The 16,809-nt window shown below is 37.0% G+C and overlaps 1 protein-coding gene and 1 long non-coding RNA gene across 8 annotated transcripts in view; one reads left to right on the top strand and one right to left on the bottom strand.

The window, feature by feature from the left end:
- The window catches only part of CCDC141 (coiled-coil domain containing 141), a 210,969-nt gene that overhangs the window by 91,157 nt on the left and 103,003 nt on the right, over positions 1-16,809 (bottom strand). For all 3 annotated transcript variants that reach the window (XM_035007626.1, XM_035007624.1, XM_035007625.1), the window contains exon 9: positions 5,394-5,588. In XM_035007626.1, the coding sequence (XP_034863517.1) occupies positions 5,394-5,588 (195 nt within the window). The remainder of the gene's footprint in view (positions 1-5,393; positions 5,589-16,809) is intronic.
- Positions 1-16,809, top strand: part of LOC118012273 — a 118,311-nt gene that overhangs the window by 44,597 nt on the left and 56,905 nt on the right. The window lies entirely within an intron of this gene.

The following is a 16,809-nucleotide window of genomic DNA, read 5'->3' as shown; positions in this document are numbered from 1 at the left end:
GGGCTTTTCCCAAAGTGCCCAGCATTCCTGTTCCCTTGCCTTTCCTCCAAACCAGACTGAGAGGGTCTTGAAGGCAAGGACTGTACCTTTAATTGCTTTAGCTAAAGTATATATATATGATGACTGAAAATAGCAGGTATACAACACATTAGCCGAATGGAAATGTAGAAGAATGGAGGGAGTTCAAAAAAAAGATGCTTTAGTTCTTTGTAAGAGAAAGGGAAGTTGTTCTAGAAAAGAGAAATCTGAGACAGTCTGCCTAAGAATTATGAAACTGGAAACATCAAGGAAAGTGATGTCCAATGACAATTAGCTTAATTTCATGAATTCATTTATATCATCTTAAATTCCTTCTGGATGGTATTTTTTTGGGTCCTCTACTTGGACAGGTTTCTTTATTCTTCAGTCTGAACAACTGGGCCATTTTACTTCATTGTTTCCCACATCTGGGCTAAAATGTATCTATTTTGAAAATGGGAGAATAGCTTATATATAAATGAAAAAAAAATGTACCAAATTTCATCCTTACTTATTTTGCTTTCATCTGAAACAATTATGTTGCTGGAGGCATTACTGGTTTGCATTGCTGTACACATCTTGAAAAAGCAACAGCATCTTGTTAGAGGACATGACACTTTCAGCAGTGATGGCAGAAGCAGGAGAACCTATGACAATTCCATCTCAAACTGCTTTTGCTGTGTTGCTCTAACTGTCCCAGCTTTTGTTCCATTTTTGTTTTTAGGCTGACCACCCAAGAACCACACCACGTAGATTTGGCCTCAATCTTCACAGCTTGCTTTCCACAAAGAAATCATGTGCCTGAGAAAGGGAAGCATGGGATATGAGACTTTATGACCAATCAGCTATGTTTTACAGCTTCGGGTTCAATCATATAAATACAGGCTCACACTGTATATTGTATAACATGTATATTTATCTCTGTTTGATTCAGATCACATTCTCTAAACAATGATAAATACTTTTTGGGTGATTGACATACTTTAGCCAACTCCTTTTTTGTGAACTTGCTAGAAATACAATAAATAAGATAATCTATAATCATAAAAGATGAAAATTTGGGAGGGATCCAGATGAGTTACTATAATATGTGCTATGTTCATATTTCATGCCATGTCCTAATAACTCTTAGCAACATCCATCTGGTAATTAGAGAAACTCTTCTCCAATCAGCTATCATCCCATATTGACAATCAACCCTTCTTATATTTGTTGCTAAGTGATTTAACAGTAAATTCGCCAACACAGTAGATAACTCTAAAATGGAAAACAAGTATCTCAGGTTCTTAGGTTTCATGGCTCAATCTCCACTTGAATCCAGGGTCTGGTTTATGACAGCATCCTTAGCAACATTCTGAGGTCTTGTGTGCTAACATCGCCACCTACTGTTCACTCCAGGTACAAACTGCCATATCTCAAGGCAAAGGCTACAGACACTTTGAGTAAGAAACAGACTCTTTGGTGATGGGTATTAAAGAGGGCACGTACTGCATGGAGCACTGGGTGTTACACGCAAACAATGAATCATGGAACACTACATCAAAAACTAATGATGTAATGTATGGTGATTAACATAACATAATAAAAAAAAAAGAAACAGACTCTTGAGCCTTGGGTAATCAACAACCCCCAGCAGGATTAAAAGGTAATCAATTTCACTCCTGAATCCAAAGAGCAAAAGCAGTGGGGTAGTCTTGTCAATGTGGATTATTAGGTGCTAATTATATTTTATTGAATTTCACAAATTGAAAATATATTCTAGATTTTTTTGTATGTTTTGATCTCTGCTGTATCCCCAACATTTACAACAGTACCTGACACACAGTAATTGTTCATTAAAAATATCCTAAAGGAATTAATCCCTTAAGAAGAAGGGTAATTATTCACCACACTGCTTAGAGACTTCACTAAAAGAAACTATTATGACTTTTTTTCTAGTAAATAAGAATATCCATATCTAAAATTGATAAAGAGAGGGGAATGAATTGAAATGAAGGGAAAGGGGGGAAAAGGGAGAACTTCCAGATGCAACAAAAATACCAGCAACTTATGACAAAAATCCAGATTAAAGAAAGAAATATATGTGATATGGAGGCATTAAAAGTAGTCCATTCTGAAGATGAGATTATGACATCCTTTTTATTTTACAAAATTTTTAAAAAGTGAAAGCTGTATTTTTAAAATCATACACTTCACTTTTTACTGAGCAAATACTCAAGCTGTGACATTCAGTCATTCATATATTACCCATGACACTAGCACATTTTCTCACAGTGGTTTTTGGCATAAATATTGAAGGAGAATATTGACTCAGCTTTAACAAATTTGGAGTAAGAGGTTGTTTGCTGAACAAATAATTCACTTATCAAGAATGGAATTGGTTTTCAAAGCAAATATCGTTTTTTAAAGCACTGACTTCCTCTTTCTTTCGTGGTGCTATATATTTTGGGAGAGTCACTAGTGCTCCTGCCCATCGTTATTGGTGTGCCAAGAATGCCTACCACTGACCCCTCTTTATTTGGACCATTTCTCAGTGTTGGATTTGCAGCCAGCAACCTTCAGAGCTGAGGAAATGTCTCCTTCTGAGACAAACAGCAGGCTGGATTATTATTTGCCATCAAACAGAAGATGCCCCAAGCTTAGGGTTCCCCTCCTGGATCACCACCTGTTGCACATGCAGTCACCCAGAGGGGCCCATCTGCATCTCCCCCCACCCCCGGAACTGGGACTTGGGAAACTAATATGACATGTTGACATTTAGGTTATTGTTTTTGTAATAAAGTCTTTCAAAACTGACACAGAAGTCATGTGTCTTTTGTGAGCAACCAAAAAACTGTGGTAAATGAGCATGTTATCTTAAAATTTGGGTAAAATTTCAGATGCCTCATAGTTCTTGACAACATTACCACAAATTTACCACCAAAATTACCAACGTGACCTCACACTGACCTTATTAGCGCTGTTAAAAAAAACATTTGCCTTTTCATCTAGGGATAGGGATGCTCACAATTAGAAAAACCCAGTGCACTCAAGGTATAGTAAAGTGAATTTTTAAAAGGAAAATTCAGTGCTTTAGAGAGGATATAAATTGAAAATACCCCTTACCTAGTGTAAATGGAATTTTCAGGCTAGAAAAAAAAATTTTAAGGGATTTTTAAATTATATTAATATTTAAATCCAGCTCTTTGTTTTAACCAGGGTTGCTTATAGGTGTTATGCCAAAAGTTGGGTAAAATGGTGAGAATTTTGTAAAATGTGGAGATGCCACAATATAAATAAAAAAGAAAAATACCATTTACAAGTCTTAAAAAAGAGTTTCCTTTTTTAATTTAAATGGATTTACCCACTACATTATTTCATCATTTATTGCTTCTTTATAATACAATAAATATTTCATTTTAAAAATCATGATTAAATATCCACTTTCCCCACTCTGGTTTCTATTTTTGCTGAGCTAAAGTATCTATCACCTTTCATATTGATTCTTAAATTTGGAGTTAGAAATTACTTCCTTGATGCTTTGAAAAGGGAGAACAAATATATACCTTTCTAAGTGCCACTTGGCTATAGAGAATGCTATAGTGCAGATAATATAGGATGGATAAATCCCAACGGAACTAGTTATAATTTAAATGCCACAGCATTTCAAATGACGAAACAGGGAATCTAGAAGTCAAGTCTTGGGGGTTAAGAAATATAATTTCTTAGGATTCAACCTGAATTGCTATATGAATTTGAGAAAGTAACCATTCCTTTTTTTTTTTTAACTGTTACTATTACAAGAAATGTCATTCTTTTTCCCTCAAGGCCCAGAAATAATGTAAGAAGAAAGTCTCTCTGGGAAGTTACCAGATAATGAGAACAGAGAAAACAAGAGCAAGAGAGTAAGAATTAAGGAGAGAGGGAAACTACATTTTGCAGGGCTGAGACTATAGGGTTTGTTCTAGAAGTGTTGTTTTATCATAGCAACATGTTCTATAATGGTCCCCCTCGAAACGGCATTAACTGACAGGTGACCCACTCATTTTGTAGAATGAGGGCGTAATGTACGTTAGAAAGTCTCTTATTCGAAAACAGGACTGTTGAAGAGGAACTTACCTAGCACCCTACCATTTACTTAGTTCAACAGCTCCAGTGACATGCTCTGTTTCTTCTCTTAAAACAAAGAAATCCCAAACAAATAATATTGCCAAATATTTCCTTAATACTTTTTTTACTGTAATTCTAGCACCTCTATTTTGGAATTCTAGTATTCATCCTTTTCAAGTTCCCTATCATAAGGAAGTTCAAAATTAAGGAACTGTTTTGATATATACCAGGACACTGTATTCAGATTGTTGATATCATGACTTTAAATCACAATATACCTACCTTCTGGGGCTTACCCACTCATATTGTGTCACATTGTCCAGTTTCAAAAACATCAGTGACATTTAAGGTATGTAAACAATTCCAGCAGGGCAGTTTGAAGGTATATATTAGATTGGGAAAAGTAGAAGAAATTTTCAAATAATATCACCAGCTTCAGATATACATGTGAGATGGACATGCAGATATTACCACTCACTAAGAGCCACCTGCTCCAATCAAATTAAATGAGTCAACCAGGAGAAGCAGAGCCCTCTCCAACTCAAGACCTGGAGATGGTCCAAAGCAAGATTTCCCCTTAGCTGACTTTAAAAGACAAGATCAAGGCAGGGTAAATCAGGTCAAGGCTATGCTTCTAACCTTGTGGTTTGCATGCAGAAGGCTTGCAATATTCGTGTATCTTTACCTGATAAATGAAAGAGAATTTTTCAAAGGGAAGTATTTTTTGGTAAAGGTTTCAAGGCGTTCTTTTCATCTTGATATATTTTATGATATTTCCCTTACTCCATGAGAAACACTGCAGTGTTGGCACAAGAGTTCCCCTCAAACAGATCAATGACAGCTCTATGATGAAACTCTCATGGGATTTTTTTTTTTTTAAGATTTATTTATTTATTTGAGAGAGTGAGAATGAGAGAGAGTACATGAGAGGGGGGAGGGTCAGAGGGAGAAGCAGGCTCCTCGCTGAGCAGGGAGCCTGATGCAGGACTCGATCCCGGGACTCCAGGATCATGACCTGAGCCGAAGGCAGTCGCTTAACCAACTGAGCCACCCAGACGCCCTCATGGGATTTTTTTTTACAAGTTAAAGCATAGAGTCTCCTCGTTTTGAGAACCAAATAATGGCCATGATAGGAATACATTTTAAAAGCTCATTTTGGTTGCTATTAATTTTGGAACTCTACACAGAATCTAGACTTCTGTGATGTGCTCCAGCCTACTGAAGCAATGAGTCTCTTACTGGTCTGTCCTGATGACCTAAAATTACCAACGTGACCTCACACTGACCTTATTAGCGCTGTTAAAAAAAACATTTGCCTTTTTTAACCAAGTTTTCCTTTCCACCATGAGCCGATCACATTCTCCTTGAAGCTGATGCAGTTTCTGGTTAGAGAGCTGTAGATGCTCTTTCTCCACGTAGCCCTTAGACAGCAGAATCCCAAGTGCATCACTCTTCAGCTTCTCAACAGCGGAATTCCATTCCTACAAGAGATCACTCCAGTTTATTTTACACATCCTCCCCTTTGTAAACTCTGATAAGACTCAAAGAACATTCGATGTGTCAGAAACCTGTCACTATGTTTTCAAATGCTACATTCCAGGTTTGAGTATTAAGATGTAGATTTAAAAAAAAAAAAGGACAAAGGAAAGAGGCTAGAAAGGGAGCAGGATGATAGCAGGAAATGAGAGGGTGGTTGGGGTGTGTGACTGAAGGAGTGTCTGGTTGCCCCGAACATAAGTCACTTCCCCTTCCATTAATGCTGTCTGAAAACATACCCCCAAAATAGTCAACAGCATTTTTCATTCTCTAACTCATTGCAACCTGTTTTCATTCACTTAAATATAAGAAGTCTATATCCCACAATTCAGTCTTATTGCCAATTTGGGCAAATGTGTACAAGAAAGGAAGGGAAATCTCATATTTTATGGTTGTTGTTTTTGTATGTGCCTACACTTAGAACTGAAATTAAGATCTGTTATTCTCTACAAAATTAATAGCTGTTATTGTGCAGTATTCCCTCCTTCCTGACCCGAGTCTCACCTCTCAATGCTTCATTCTTAGCGGTATATAAACATTTCAGGAAAAGAAAAGAGGTAGCTTTTTACTTTCTGTTACATGAAAAAGAAAAACAGTAAGTAGAGAAGAAAGAAAATAAAAGTTGGAGTAAACTGAACATATTAACAGTTTATTTAAAGGGAAATTTAAATTTCTTGCAAAAGAACTGGAGCCAAATTCAGCTTCATAAAATAATCCTTATCTCTAACACGGAAGTCTTGTGAGTGAATTTTCTGGTACCCATCTCAGCTGAGACCGAGTGGTACTCATAGGCTGTTTGTTACAGCATCAGAAATTTAGCACCAAATTTCAAAAATTACAGTCTGACTCCATCCTGGCTTGTTCCCCAGGGCAAAATGTCTTATTATTAAGTTACATTTGTTATATTACACTGTGCAAAATAAGTATAATTTTAGTGCAATTTACCACTACTATTTCCATTCATTCATTTCAGAAGACATACTAAATGCTGTGCACCTGGCACCATGCTAGGATAGATGGCTTGCAGAATACAAAGAAAGAATAAAACGTAGTTCTTTCCTTTAACACTATAAAACTGCTCTTTTACATCACTTTCATATATACTTACATTATCAACTGTATGAAATATATGCTGGTCCTATGAACACATCTTGATGACTCAACTAATGGAAACAGCGAATGTGTGATTCTTCAGCTTAACTACATCAGTGGTGGTAATGGGGAATAGCACTATCGTGGTTGATCATACTCTCAGCCTTCTGAGAGAATGACCAAAAGTGGGGGGAGGGTTGTTAAAATCAAAAACAATTGGAGACCAGCCCTAAAAACTGCCTGGGCAGACAAAACCAGTTTAGTCATACGAACAAAGCTTAATTTAGCTTATCTTGTGAGACCGACTTGACCTGGTTCATTTCTTGTTTATGCCTCTGGAAATTATAAGCAAAACTTGAACCTTTCCCAAAGTTGATATGAGGTAAGCACTGACCAATTCCCTATCATTTAAGAAGATTCTAATCTTATAACCAATAATTGTGAAGAGGAGGCAGTCACTGCTTCCTCACTACATAAGCTGCTTTATAATAATATGCCCCTGAGCCTTGTTCCACGTTTTGGGGTGAGTACTCCAGTGTGCAAACTGTCTTTTTGGCGTGTGCACAATAAACTTTTCCTAATTACTACTTTGGCGATTCATTGGTTTTACTTCCAGTATTTATGAACTTTGACACTCCAAATGTCTCAGTGAGTGCAAAATCAATAGGCATGAATATGGGCTACGTGATTGCTCAAGATCCTTCATTTTTAAAAGAGCTTTTAGGCCCCCACTTAAAGACAGCTAAAATGTGCCATGACATTCTTTCATAAAGCACTGTAAATATCTCTCCCACTTAAAAACTATTACCTTAACCTTATCAGGAGGGAGCAAATATTTTTTAAAAAGTTAGCACCATTTCTGGTACATGTAATAGGCATTCACTAAACATTAGTCCCCCTTTACATTCCATCAGTTTTATCATGGTTCATTAGCTCCCAAAATTTGTTCTTCATGGGAATTTCTGTTTCTCAGCTCTAAAATAATGGCAGTGGAAGGATTCTCCAACTGTTACTGACCCGTGTTATATATTGATCAGTATTATGGGATAAACAAAATAAAGCAGGTTTCTTTACCGTGGGCCTTCTCAGAATCCTTCATATGTTAATGTGCTTCGAGACTCCAAGCTGAAAATATGGTTTGAAATATTCTGGACAAACTGTTTTGACCGTCAGTGAAACCATGTGTTTACTGATCATCTCAGGGGACCAATGCTCCAGTTGGAACAATTCTGTTCTTGTGGCTAAAAGCAGATAAATCACCTAGAAGTTCACCTGCTTTCACAAGTCTGTCTGTGTCTTTCCTCTTTGGTTTTGTCTCTACCCCTCCAGCTACCCAACTAGTCCATTTTCTGTCTTTTGTACCCATTCTCTCATTTTCTGTTAAGATCTCTGGGGTATGAATCCTCAATGAACTCAACTGAAGAAATGCTTAATGTGTTAAAACAGAATAAAGCAGGTAATTCTTTTTTTTTTTTTTTCTTAAAGCAGGTAATTCTTTTTTTTTTTTTAAGATTTTATTTATTTATTTGACAGAGAGAGAGAGACAGTGAGAGAGGGAACACAAGCAGGGGGAGTGGGCGAGGGAGAAGCAGGCTTCCCGCGGAGCAGGGAGCCCGATGCGGGGCTCGAACCCAGGACCCTGGGATCATGACCTGAGCCGAAGGCAGATGCTTAACTGACTGAGCCACCCAGGTGCCCCTTAAAGCAGGTAATTCTTTGAAAAAATTGTCATGGACCAGAATCTTCTTGCTCATTAGCAGAAGACCTCTTAACAAATGTGAAGAGCCTGGGGAAGGCCTAGAGAGCTAGGAGGAAGGAAATGGAAAAAGAATTAGGACATGGAGAAATGGGTTATGGCCATTATGTGTTCAGCCTGAACAACACAAAGCCCTAAGATGTAGGTATCCTAACTGTCTGCAAGATAGTACTGATTTTTCCTTCAGTGCACTAAGCACTGTGCTATATGTTTTACATGTATCATCTCATTCACTCTTCACCACATCCCTACAAGGTAGGAACTGTTATTATCCTCATTTTACAGATGGGTAATCGAGGTTTAGAGGAATTAAGAACTTGCCTGAATTCTCAACACTGGTGAGTAAAAGAGCCAGAATTCAAACTCAGGTAGTTTGACTCTAGACCCTGTTTCTCAATCAGTATACTGACCTCAGCATTCCAGGGAGAAAAGGTGACGAAAAGTGTTCTTTACAGCATAGAAAGATTAAACCTATTGGCTTAGAATTACGGAGGTGAAAGTTCTATGAAATCTGGATAAGGCCTTGGAAATGAGAAAAGTCTTATAGGACCCTGAGATTTTTTTATTTAGAATCAGAAGCTTCATTGTTTCTAAATAAACAATGCTGTTACATATAGAACTGAGAATTTACAGCCCAAACTCAAGCTTAAGTTTGTTTAGCGAATGGACCAAAATAATAAAACTCTTCTCTAAGAATAAGAAGGGAAATACCTGTTCTCTAACAGTGTCCATAAATCTGCCTTTAGCATAAATTTTGCAAACAGCATTAAAGAAAGACCTCTGGAGTGGAGCCAAATCTTTGAAAACACACTTCAACTCTGTGCTTCACATCATGTTTATAAAGAGTGGGTTATGGCCTTCCAAGGAAGCTGTAAAGGACCATTTTGTGGCTCTTATCTTTTCTTATTCTCCATCCCCAGGCTTCTTAATTGCATTTCACATGAACTCTGTGGGTATTAAATGAAGTTGGGTCCATTCAATATTTCTATTCAATCTTCTCAGAAAATTGGTTCTGTTTTCTTTGGGCAATCCATGGGCAGTGTCTGTAACATTCTGATGATGTGTTTCCCCAGCCATTTTTCTTAGGGGATGCATCCACTATTTTATTTTTAACATAAAATGTTCCAGAGTCATCAGAATCCATCACACTATTTTTAAAAACTTAGCTGTCACTGTTGTCAGGGCTGGTGGAACCCAGTGGGGAAAATCATGGTCCGTTTTCTCTAGCCGTTGCTGCCTCTCTGCTAACTGTTAAACCTCTGACTGAATTTCAGTCACTCTGTAATCAAATATTTCCAGTACATGTCCCTGCCAGCTGAAAGCCAAAGCCTGACATTTCCTTGGCTTTTCAGTCTTGACAGAGATACGTGCATACGTCTGACCGAGTAAAGACGTATGGTACTGTGTGCTCCTGGGCTCGGGGTGTCTCCTCAGGTCACTCCATTTTTTTCCTTTCTCACTCTCAGTGGTTACCCTTTTACACTGTACCTTTCACTGTTCCATCTGCTGAGGAAATTGAGCTTCTGTTGGATCCCTTGATTGAACAGGTACTTTTAAGAGGATTAGTGCTGATAGACAAGAAGGTGAAAATGATTTCTTCTGCCTTTTCTATACTCCCAGGTTAGCTCTTAAGTGAAGTTATGGATTGGCATAAAAATTATCCAGCAGGTAGATTCAAAAAGTAGAAAGTAGAAAGATTATTTGAAAAGAAACAGTATCATCACAATATGTTTAATAAGTTTTTATTGACAGGAAAACTTTGCTGTAGATGAGGGGGTTTAATGACCCAGCGCCATGTGGTAAATTATTTTCATTATAAACTTGACTTCAGAATGTAACTTTTAAGTGGGGAAAGATGGACAAGAAAGAATAGCGGATGTATTTATAAACTACTAAGAAAATACCAGCTGTGGAGATGACAGGACAAAATCACATCTGGCCGAAGCATGTGTGGATCCCATGTATAGTCTGTGTAGCATGGCTATTTCTTAGGACATCTCATTAGACACAGCCCATTTCTTGTTCATTCTCTAAATCTACAATCCCATTTGGTTCAGCACCAAGGAGAATTAACTCATTGACACAAAATCATAGAATTGTACATGATTGCATTAACAGCTGGTACAAACAAAATAAACCTGGCAATTTTAATCAGAGAATATTTGAAAGTCTGTTTCAAGCAGGAATTTCTTTTTAGAGGAAATTTTTATGCTTTTAAAGAGTGGCAGTGAGCCCCTGAAAAGCTGAAACTCTGATTATGCCGAGTTGGATTGCAAACTGGGTCCGTTTCCTCTTCTGCTCTGTTCCCAGGCATTTCTACACTGGCCTACATAAAAGCAAGGATCTTACTAGAGAGCTGGGTCCCATCCCACTGCTGGATAGTGCAGAGTTCAGTGTCCACAGACCATGTGAACTTGGCCCTCACTGTGATGCATTTTGGCAAAGGCATTGATTGCAAACAGGAAGAACTGCGATTTTGTGTCACCTAAAGATAAAAGAAGTGTGGTGTTTCACCTCCCAGCCTTTAGGCAGAGAATCATAGCTACTGAACCAGGGAGAGCTCATGGATAAGAGCAGAGAACTGGAGCTAGAAATACAAGAAATATACTTTTTATTCCAAACTTAGTAAGTGGTCTCAAGCAGGGTATTTTGCTTTTCCAAGCCTTACTTCCCTGCAATGCAATGACAGCCACCACCACACATATGCATCTGCTTCTCTGGTGAATCACCTATAAATTGAGTGATGAGTTGGTTGTGCTTCGAATTCCCAGATTTTAGGCCCTACCAAAATCTGGGGTTTTAGCTGTAATTCCCATAATTAACCTAGTGGAATTGGGACCAAGAGTCTATAGTAGAAATGACAGATATCATCAAAATAATTTTTGAGTAATAGTTGTTTTCTTTTTTCTCTGTCCATTCAAATATTCCAAAAGTCACAGGAAAAACCATGGCTTGGAAGTTTCTTGTTTCCTTTATTCTGTTCAGTGCATGGCCACCAAGTGGAGCTTGTTGTTCAGCTACTCAGAGCAGGGTGCTTGTTGTTAATACTGAAGCAAATGGATGTGTGGCGGAATAAATTTTTAAAATCAAAGTCTTAACAAATTGCACTCATGAGCAAATCTTCAAAATAATGATTAGGGCAACAATACATTTTTTTTTTTGCTTCCTTAGTTCAACATAGTTTTTGGATGAAAATTTAATTACATGGGAAGCTGGGAAGACATTTTCTGAAGACTTATGTTTTCCAAGAATCATTAATTTTTCTTTAGTGTCTTGTCCTTGTTCTTCTTAGATTTCTTGTTCCTCTTAAGCACATTTTCTTTCAGTTGAATAAATAAGGAGCAGAAACAGATTTGGGGTATTGGTGTTTCCATTTTTAATAAAAATTAATAAAGTCTAGCTGGCCAGACTATTTGCATCTAACACAATTTGCCTACAATCAGATTGTGCCACTAGCTGACTAGGTGGTCCCAGTTTATATTAATGTTTTCAGAGGACTTATTGTCTAATTTTCTAGAGCATGTGTTGGAGATACCTTCAGAATCTCAACATACAATTCAACTATGGGGAGAATTATTAGGTTTAGATCTTGTGAGGATTTTCCTAAATGAAATAGATTAAGTTGGGAAATGGGGGGAATCCATATATATTATATCCACAATGAACATCAGATATAGACTAGAACAATGGCTCTTAAATCTGGCTAACTATCAGTATCTCCTAGATAAAATTTTAAAACACGCTTCCTCACACCTACCCTATATTCACTGAATCATTATTGGTAGGGTGGAAGAAGATGTATTTTTAAAAATCTGCAGCATTTTATTTGAAATCAGGAGCAAACAAATAATACTTTGTAATCTGTCAAATTTTGGAACTGGACTAGAATATTTCAAAATATTGAATAACTAGGTAACAATAGACCTATAAGAGTTTCTGTGTAATCATACCAATAAATGAGGAAGAATGATTATATAATAAAAATAGTTTAACCTTGCAACTTTAAGCTAATGACTCTATAAAATTACATTTTTATTAATGACTCCCAAATCTAAAATTTGACTTTTGTTTTTCGAATTACTTCATACATTCAGTGAGTATTGTATAAGGCTGTGGAAGATACAATGACCAATAAAATCTTTACCCTTATACTCTCTAAATGATTAATACACCAATCCATCATGAATTTAAAATAGCCCTGCTGCAATGTTGAGTATCATTAGTCTTAATTCATAAAGAAGATATCAAGGCATTTCTTTCTACTTTGTACTTTCTTCACATTATTGTGTCAGGCAAAGGAGCCACTGATTTAAAAGGGAAGCAGAAGGTTGGAAAAAAAAAAAAAAAAGAAAAAAGCCGAGAGAAAGTACAAAATTCATCCAGTTTGTTTCCCAAATTTTTCTACACATTTATATGGTTATCTTTAACATTTCTTACAAACTTTTCATAACCATATTTATAATATGTATATTCTTTATTATAGGAAAAGCCCTTACCTCTAATGGTGTGGAAGAAATTACTTGTCTTCTAACAAAATCTAGTCAAAGCTAGAATTTCTTCAACTCATCTCCTTTTATATAGGTTCGGTTTTCAGCTAATCACTATGTATATGCATGGGATTCCCTCTCCATATTTTCCACACTCAGTAATCTATGAATCAGCAGCAAATGATACTGGGATAGTCACTTCATAACTCTCCTATACTGAAGATGGTCTAATCTAAAAAGCATTATGTAACAAATCTTAAGAACATCTAACTAATACAAAATAGATAATTGTAAGTGCAAATGGAAAACAAAACAGTGTTCAGCAGAAGAAAAAATAAATTCTGATTTGGGAATCTCGGGAGACCTTTTATAGGATCTTAATTATGGTTGAGACCTTCAACTGATGAGTGTAATGTGTGACCAGGGAGAAGGCAAAGGGCTGGTTCAAGCGCAAGAGACAGCCTGAGCAAGATAACATAGGCAAGGGTGTTGGTTATTATTACCAAAGAGACGAGAAGGATGATCCTAGATCATAAAGAGATAGAACTATTTAATTTAGAAAATTAATAATTATTTCTCATGGGAAATGATGTCTGAGCTAAGACCTAAAACAAAAGGGTGGGAATTACCTAGGCAGAAGAGGAGTGGAGGCGGGGTGGGGAGTGAAGAGTGAGCCCACGGGCAAACATCCAAAAGAAAGCTGGTCAGTACCAGATAGATAAGAGTGGCTAGAATCAAAGACATAGATTTATGAATAGCACTCTTCAGAGAGAATTTCTGAAAGCAAAGCACTACTCACTAAAGAGCAGTGTGGTAAATGAGAATAGGAGAGAGCTAAGGGCAAAATTAGTTGTGTAATGGCTGGAGAATGAAAAGTTCACACCAGATAAAGAAATAGGAGAAGAAATTATACAAGCCAAACCAGGAGGGTTTTACTAAGAATTGTACATGACAATCAAATGCAATGAATTATCCTCAATTTGGGACAATTTGAAAACATTTGAAAATGAACAACAGGGGCACCTGGGTGGCTCAGTTGGTTCAGCATCTGCCTTCTGCTCAGGTTGTTATCTCAGGGTTCTGGGATCGAGCCCCACATCAGGCTCCCTGCTCAGCGGGGAGTCTGCTTGTCCCTCTTCCTCTGCTCCTCCCCCTGCTTGTATTCTCTCTTGCTATCTCTTTCTCTCTCTCACAGAAATAAAATCTCAAAAAAAAAGAAAAGAAAGAAAAAGAAAAGAAAATGAACAACAGAGCAGAAAATACTATTGTGTCAATGTTAAATTTATTGGGTGTAAAGTTGGAATATAGCTATAGAGGAAACCATCCTTGTCATTAGGATACCTGTTGAAATATTTAGGGTGAAAATACATATGTTCACAACTTATTTTGAAATGATTTAAGAAAAAGAATATATATGTAAATACAGACTGAGAGATAGAGAAAGGAAATGTCACAAAATTTTAAAATTGATGAAGTCTATTTGGACATTCATCATACTATTCTTTCAAATTTGCTGTGTGGAGATTCCAATTAAAAGTTAAGGAAGAAGAGGGGCGCCTAGGTGGCTCAGCTGGTTAAGCGGCTGACTTGATTTTAGCTCAGGTCATGCTCTCGGGTGTCCTGGGATCAAGCTCCATGCTCAGTGGGGAGTTTGCTTGAGGATTTCTCACCTCTACCTCTGCCCCTTCCCCCTTCTCTTAAATAAATAAATAAATAAATCTTTTAAAGAGTTAAAGAAGAAGAGTTAATACAGTTGTTAATAAAAAGCTAAGGAAAAAAGAAAAAGAAATCCTATGAAACTAAAAAAAACTACAAAACTTCAATCTTTTAAAGCTATAGGAAAGGTCAGTCATTGAGGGTAGTTTAAAGAAATACATCCATACAATGGAATACTCTGTAGCAAAAGCATCACAACACTGTCTATATACTACTATAGAAGAATAACTAAGTAATAAAAACAAGATGCAGAAGGGTGAGCTTAGTAGGTCACTAATGAGGTAAGGAAGAGACAAAATAAGAATATAAAGTTGTATTTGTTTAGATAACACAAAGATACTGGCAGATAATAAAAAACTAATAACTGTGGTTACTTTTGACACAAGGAAGGGGACTAGGTAGGTGAAAACAGAAATATTTTATTACAGGTTTTTCTATGTCTCTTTAATATTTTTTAACAATGCAAATATATTGGCCAAAAAGCAAATTAAATGCATTGAAAAACAAAGAAATGCAGCTCACTAAATAAATAAAATAAAAGAGAAAAATCATATGATAATCTCAGTAAATGCAAAAAGAGGCATCAATAAAAATCAGTGTCCAGCCATGATTTTTTTTAAAAAATCCAAAATGTAACAAAGGATAGATGCAAAAACCAAACCAAAACAAAAAAACCTAAAAACTTTAGAAACATCATACTTAATGATAAAGCATTTGAATCTTTCTACTTAAAGTCAGGAACAAAACAAAAATGTCCTCTACCACTGCTGCTAGTCTTCATTTTACTGGAAGTCTTATTTAATGTTAGCACAGAAAATAAATAAATAAACAAACAAATGTATTAGAAAGGATGAACATTATTGTCACTGTTTACAGATGTATGATTTTCTACATGTAAAAACCAAGAGAATCTAGAAAAATAATTTAAACCAATAAGAATTCATCAAAGTTGCTATATAAAGGATCAATATAAGAAAATTAATAACGTTCATATATAGCAACAATAGTCAATTATTATAGTCAATTAGAAGATACAGATCTTGTAAAAAAGATCCACTTTATAGTTCTTCATTCATTTAATCAACAAACATTTATTTGGCGGGCCCATTCTACGCCAGGTATTCCCCTAAACACTTCATCCAGACCAGGGCAGTCAGTAGTAGGCTGACAGGGGAGTTCCAATATTAGTGATGGTGGTGGTATGCCATTATTTTATTTTGTTTTTAACCAATACACATGATAAATCAGTACATTACCTAGTACGTTATAAGGTGATGAAGTTTAAGAATAAAGACAAGTAAAACAGGGTAAGGGACTTAAGGGTTCATGCAGGATGGGAGTTCTGTGTAGTATTAAACATGGTGGTCAGGGTAGGCCTCTTTGATCAGTGAGTTTTGAGCAAAGACAGGAAGGAAGGGAGTGGGTGAGCCACATGGGTCTCTGGAGAAGGAGCTTTCCAGGCAGATGGCATAGCTGGAGTGAAGGCCCTCAGGTGGGAGTTTTCCTGCCTGGCTGGAGGAAGGGCAAAGAAACCAGCACAGTGGAGTGTGGATGGAGGAGCAAGAGGAGAAGCAGAAGAGAGGCATGGTGGGAGCAGAGCAGGGCAGAGGGGATTGTAATCACGGAGTCTTATTCTGAGAGAAGTGGGAAGCCCTTGGAGGAATTGGAGCATAAGAGTGACATCATCTGGCTTAACTTAAAAAAACAAAAATAGGAATCGATCCCATTTACAGTTGCACCAGAACCCATAAGATACCTAGAAATAAATCTAACTAAAGATGTAAAAGATCTGTACTCTGAAAACTATAGAATACTTATGAAAGAAATTGAAGATGACACAAAGAAATGGAAAAATATTCCATGTTCATGGGTTGGAAGAACAAATATTGTTAAAATGTCTATGCTACCCAAAGCAATCTACACATTTAATGCAATCCCTATCAAAATACCAACAGCTGGGGCACCTGAGTGGCTCAGATGGTTAAGCATCTGCTTTTGGCTCAGGTCATGATTCCAGGGTCCTGGGATCAAGCTCTGCATCGGGCTTCCTGCTCAGCGGGGGGCCTGCTTCTCCCCCCTCCCTCTGCTTCTCCCCCCTCCCTCTGCTTCTCCCCC

Source organism: Mirounga leonina, unplaced genomic scaffold (assembly GCF_011800145.1).
Source record: "Mirounga leonina isolate KUSES-001 unplaced genomic scaffold, KU_Mleo_1.0 Mir_151, whole genome shotgun sequence".
NCBI lineage: Eukaryota > Metazoa > Chordata > Mammalia > Carnivora > Phocidae > Mirounga > Mirounga leonina.
This window is presented reverse-complemented; position numbering and strand designations above follow the sequence as displayed.